The 6,000-nt window shown below is 39.3% G+C and overlaps 1 protein-coding gene across 2 annotated transcripts in view; it reads right to left on the bottom strand.

Annotated features, from left to right (window-relative positions):
- Positions 1-398: 398 nt before the first annotated feature.
- NAA15 (N(alpha)-acetyltransferase 15, NatA auxiliary subunit) overlaps positions 399-6,000 on the bottom strand; it is a 39,133-nt gene continuing 33,531 nt past the window's right edge. For both annotated transcript variants that reach the window (XM_030450540.1, XM_030450541.1), the window contains 2 exons: positions 5,222-5,319; positions 399-1,916 (listed from right to left, as the gene is read on the bottom strand). In XM_030450540.1, the coding sequence (XP_030306400.1) occupies positions 1,716-1,916; positions 5,222-5,319 (299 nt within the window). In that variant the 3' untranslated portion in view covers positions 399-1,715. The remainder of the gene's footprint in view (positions 1,917-5,221; positions 5,320-6,000) is intronic.

Raw genomic sequence — 6,000 nt, 5'->3', positions numbered from 1 at the left:
CATCCTCTGTAACTGAACTCCTGCAGCAAAGAAGGCACTCACTTTATAAGCTGTAGTTGATTTTCCACTTTGTTTTATGTGATGAGCCTATAAAAAGCTCCAACTTATCTATAGCATTAACAGAGTAGACTTGTAGACTGAAGCTTGACTCAGAAAATAAAATGCATGGTGACACTGGAAGAACTTAAAAGCCAAGTAGTAAAGTGTTCTGTGTTGTAAGACTTCCCAGACATTCACTATTTACAAATAATGCATTTGCACTTTATACTCACAACCACCCATCAGCAGTGACATTATCAGCACAACTGGACAGCACAGTAAAGCCAACCCTGAGCTGCTCTCTAGTGAACCCATTCATTTTCAAAGTACAACAGAGATTAGTTTAAATATTCACACAATTGTTTTTCAAAACGTTTTATTGCATTATATTTGGTACCTTATGTTTGACAAAGGAAATTACATCTGTAACTGCAGGAATAAGAAGCTGGTCTGTTATTGAAAAAAAATCTTGGGCCCCTTAAAAGTTACAAAGTCTTGGGCTTGCCTGAAACAACTGAGCAAGAAATATATTCTTAGAAATGTAGGGCTTCAAGTATTACAAACCTGTGACACTGTGGAAAAGTTCCAGAGGTATCTAAACTGCAGCACTTTTTTTTTTTTTTTTTTTTTTTCTGCATAACGTGAACAAGGCCTGCTGAGGTTTTTAACTATTAGTCTCTTGATCAGTCAAAATGGTAGTCAGGAGTTCTCCTCTTTGCAAATTCAAGCCATAGTATGTTCTCATTTTCTTTTCACTCCCTGTGAAAAATGCATGCTATCTTTCTAATGAGTTGGTGCCACATCACAGTGCATAATTTTATGTGGTTCTTGCATTACAGTTTTACCAAGTTTGGCCAACCTATGTGCTGATAGGTTCACCTCAGGAACAGAAATGTTGATTCTTCCCCAATGTTGATTCTTCTTCTGCTCCCCACCCCCCAAGATCTAATTTAAAGAGAGTTTTACCTGGTTCCTTCAGTTCAAAAACTGTGGTGCAAGAACACTGAACTGATCATGTACAGTGAATTTCAGAGACACAACAAGCTTATTGAACACACTATGTTTCTTAATTCTGCTTGATATCCATACGTCCCAACAGCCACAACATAACAGGTTATGTTGCAGGGTTCTGATTCACATTGCATACTTCTTCCTATGGACAGAATCATCCTCGTATCAAAACCAGTCAGATGCTAAAGCCCCAACAACTGTTTGTGCTCAGTGAAAGAATCCAGTGCTAAAACAGCATTTTTGCTGTCTGAGATAACAGTAATCTCGCAAGACAAATTTAAAGTAATATTTCTGCCACACACCTGCTCAGAGGGCCACGTGCCTCCAGATTTCATATAAATTAGTTTAAAAACACGGGTGGGTAGGTAGGTAGGTAAGGAGAAGGTTTGGTTTTTTTGTTTGGTTTTTTTTTTTTCTTCAATTTTAGCAGCTTTTAATTTTTAAGAAACCGAACGACCTCTATCCAGTAATATGTTAGATATTTTATATATATTCTTTGTCAGCAGGATAAAAAAAAAAAAAAAAAAAAAAAAGTAAAACTATTTGAAGGCAACTTTTTTTTTTCCTTCCGTTCTCTGTGTAAAGTTAGAACAACTCAGCAGGTGCGTGACAAAAATATTATACACCAGATATGGTCCAATGTCATTTTTTTCCAATAAAGTTGTTCATATTTCATTGGCCAGTTCTTCAGGTTCTGCAGAACTATCTCCATTAACTGTGATCTTCATATCCTCTTCATATCCAGGGGGCATGAAAGCCAAAGCATAAGGGAAAAGCTTATGACAATTTGCTCTGTAAGTTTCAGATGCTTCTTTACAGTCTCCAAGGCTACCGTCACATAAAGCTTCTAATACCTCCATACAAGTCTAATTAAAGAGAAAAATAAAGAAGTGTTATGGTTTCCTAAACATCCTTTTGAACACTCACAAGCCAGAAATACAACACTGCAGAGAAAACCAGCTCAAAGTTCAGCTCTCAGCTTTCTATCAACATCATATGGCATTTTTAAAGCTAAACAGCATGAAATTCCAGTGTAGTCTGATTTAAAATAATGCCTGTTGTTACTTGTTCCTGGCTTTTGTTTTGTTTTTATAAAATGATTCTTACTATTTGAAGAACCAGACTTGCAATTAAGCATCTTTCTTGGGTTTGTAGTGCCTGCCTGCCAGCCCCCTCCCCATCTTGGGATACACTTAACATTTCAACCATAGGTAACACACACTGGAATTGTGGTGTTCACAAATGAAAACAATTTATCCAAAATATAATTTACTAATAATGACTTTCGTGAGCACACTTTCAGATGGAATTGTAAAAAGTGTGGAAAATATATATATAATCATGTATATAATTATATATAATATATAGTGAAAATATAAAAATATCATCAGCTGAATATCCATCATTAGAAATGAAACTTTTCTGATAGTGAAGTTGGTTGTTTTTTTAATTACAGGATATGTGACTTACTGAAGTGTATATATAGCTAGTTAATCAACCAAGTTACTCAGATATCATATCCTTCATATACATCTGCAGTTTCACATCAATCCTTGTTCATGATTTAGAAGAGAAAAAGGACACTTACTGGTTTTTTTTTTTAACTTGCATTCCAAACATGAGAAACCAACCTACTGAGCTCCACTAAAGCCTGGCAGGATTTAACATTCATCCCTCTCATGCATGCTAGGCTGGCATTACTGCTCTAAGCCACCCTTTTTCCACTCCCCTGACATTCACTGTAACTCTCATTTATTCTGTGTACTAAGATCAACTGCTCTGTCCTCCTGCTATGGGGTTATGAAGCCCTCCTCAACAGCTCTCCTTTTCCTCACATAAGCTCTTTTGAGACAACTGGCATCCACAGGAGGTCAAATATATTTAAATTTATGCCTGCAACATAGAATCATAGAATCTACTGGGTTGGAAGGGACCTCAGAGATCATCAAGTCCAACCCTTGATCCACTCCCGCTGCAGTTCCCAGCCCATGGCACTCAGTGCCACATCCAGGCTCTTCTGAAATATCTCCAGACACGGAGAATCCACTACTTCCCTGGGCAGCCCATTCCAATGCCTGATCACCCTCTCCAGAAAGAAATTCTTTCTAATCTCCAACCTAAACCTCCCCTGGCACAACTTGAGACCCTGCCCTCTTGTCTTGCTGAGAGTTGCCTGGGAAAAGAGCCCAACCCCCCCCTGGCTCCAACCTCCTTTCAGGGAGTTGTAGAGAGTGATGAGGTCTCCCCTGAGCCTCCTCTTCTCCAGCCTCAACACCCCCAGCTCCCTCAGCCCTTCCTCACAGCACTTGTGCTGGATCCCTTCACAGCCTCCTTGCTCTTCTCTGGACCTGCTCCAGCACCTCAAACTCCTTCCTGAGCTGAGGGGCCCAGAACTGGACACAGGACTCAAGCTGTGGCCTCACCAGGGCTGAGCACAGGGGCAGAAATGCCCTGAGACAGCTGGTCTTTATTAAAATATTCAATACATTTATCTCTTTGCACGCAAGGACATCTTTGAACAGATGCCCTGACCCCTTCAGATTCTCATTTTCTTAGGACACTTCCTTTTTCTCACCTAAAAGTCCAGCAGAACTCCAACTCTTACTTTCTGCTGGCACCAAGAATGAGCTGAATGGTTTCAGTTTTATTGTAATGCTGTGTGCAGCATCTTTGTGCTGCTGTCTCCTATAGGTAGCACCACAAGAAGCAGCTACCAACACCTCTAAAATAACCAAACATTTTTGGTTGAAATTTAATTTTTCCCCAGTCTGATTCCCATGGTCCCACTCTCAGGCAAAAAACCCACAGCTATGAGGCAACAATATGCTTCATTTGCTATTGAAGATATTTAATTTTGTTTTCTAAATCTGTTGATAATCTATCTTAAGATCTTTGAGGCTACTCAAACAACACACAAGAAAAACCCTAAACAAAAGACAAAGTCATGATTTTGTGACCCACAACCTGATCAGCTAAAGAAAGGATCTGAATCTTAAAACTTCCTAACCAAGTTTATAATGCATAGCAAATTTGTCTTGTCTCTTCCCAATCCTCTCCCAATTTTTTTTTTGTCCAAAAATTCTAATGTGAACTGAAAATCCTTCCCAATTAAAGTTTTGTTTAACACTCTGTATTTCCAAATATTTTTTTGGAAAATGCTGCTTTTTGTCCACAAGTAAGTTTACCAGGAAAGGCACCAATATTACTTGCAATAGAGCTAAAAAAAATCCTTGAGTCCCCAGACATGAAGAGCACAAAAAAGAAATAAAGTGCCAGTGGAACCAAGAGAAAAAGAGTGTCCTCTAGTTTGCTTAACCTGCTAAGGAGTCTCTGTAATACTTGATTAAATGCGCTGGACACTCTCACACTGATGCCAAAAGAAATGGTTTGACTGGGATACAGAAATACCTTAGAAAAGGCTAGAAAAAAGAAGGGACATTTTATTCCTTCTCTGCTTTGTCAGGTAAGATTCTGCCAACGTACACTCATAGGAAGAAAAACCATATTTATTAATTGTCTATAAGAAGCATTTTGAAAATTTACATTCTCCTGAGTACTCTGAATTGCAAGTCAGAGCTGACAGCCCTCCCAGATGAAGGAAGGGGAAAGGGACATGATTGCAGTGGCACAGGGAGATTATTCCCTGACCACCAGAATGCAGCAGTTTCAAAATTTTTAAGGTGCTTATTTAACATACCAAGGCCAAGATGTACATATGCACCTTTTATTAAAACTAAAGGTACTTCACAGAGCTTTCAGAGGGATGAATACAGAAAGATTTCATGGTATCTGAGTTCATCTTTTTCTTGGGAACACTTACCTGTGAAAAAGCAGGAGCTGGGGCAGACTAATCTTTCCTATTGGGGAGCTTAAGCATCTTCTGCTCAGTGAATTCTCTTGTGTTTAATAAGCTTTTCCATTATCTGGGGCCACACCACAGTTTCTGGTGCTATCTGGTTATTTTCGTATTATGACAAAACTAAATTAATTTAAATGCACAAAAAGGGCTTTCAACATTTTAGTTCAAATGAACCCAATGCCCCTTTCTCTCACATGATAATTCAACCTCCTAACCATAAGCAATCATTTCAGCTTCCTCTTACCTCTGTAATTTGCACAAAGCTTTCACAGCAATACCAGAAGTTGTTTACAATTTATTAGTCTCTGTTACCTGAAGATTTCTGTTAATGAGGGACTCATCCAAGGTCATTGCCAGCTCCACTGCCCTTTTCTGACTGGAAGGATCTAAATAGTACATCATTTTGGCAGCTACAGGAGGAAAAATAAGCTTCATCACCCAGTGGATGACCAAAAACATTTTATACACAAACATAAAATAGATATATGACTAAAAGGGGAAGCTGAACTCTACAGTCATAGTTATAAATGGAACCACTTGGAGCATTAAAGCTTGACACATGAGCATGTAGCTTTAAGTCTATTATTTGATGGCAAAGAAAGTTAAAACAAACCAGCAACTGTCTATACTGTAGGATAGGAACATTTCACAGTTTACCATGAAAACCCAGGCAGTGAAGGTAACAAATGCTGCAACACACCACAGTTCCTTCCAGCACCACTGCTTCACAGAGCAACTGGGACACACAAGAGATGTGCACACAGAGCTCTTGTTATAATTCAGTGCCAAAACACAATTCTAGGTCCCACAGCAGAGACAGAGTTAAAGAAACTTGATGCCAGGGAAGATGTAAAAGTAAATTCACTGCTTTTTGTGGCCAGGTTTGAGCCCAGACTGAGCCCCAGCAGCAATGCTGCTCCCCTGGGTGGTTCACATCCTGTCTCCCACGTGGCACCCACTGTCATGGTCACTACTGACATAGCCTTTCCTAAGGGGTAACCAGGACCATTTCAGCTCCTCTTGTTAGACATACCAATAACTAGGGCAGTTACCTGGCTTGCCAAGCACTCAGCCTCTTCAAAAATATTCAT

The sequence above is a fragment of the Calypte anna genome, chromosome 4B (assembly GCF_003957555.1).
Source record: "Calypte anna isolate BGI_N300 chromosome 4B, bCalAnn1_v1.p, whole genome shotgun sequence".
Classification (NCBI taxonomy): domain Eukaryota; kingdom Metazoa; phylum Chordata; class Aves; order Apodiformes; family Trochilidae; genus Calypte; species Calypte anna.
This window is presented reverse-complemented; position numbering and strand designations above follow the sequence as displayed.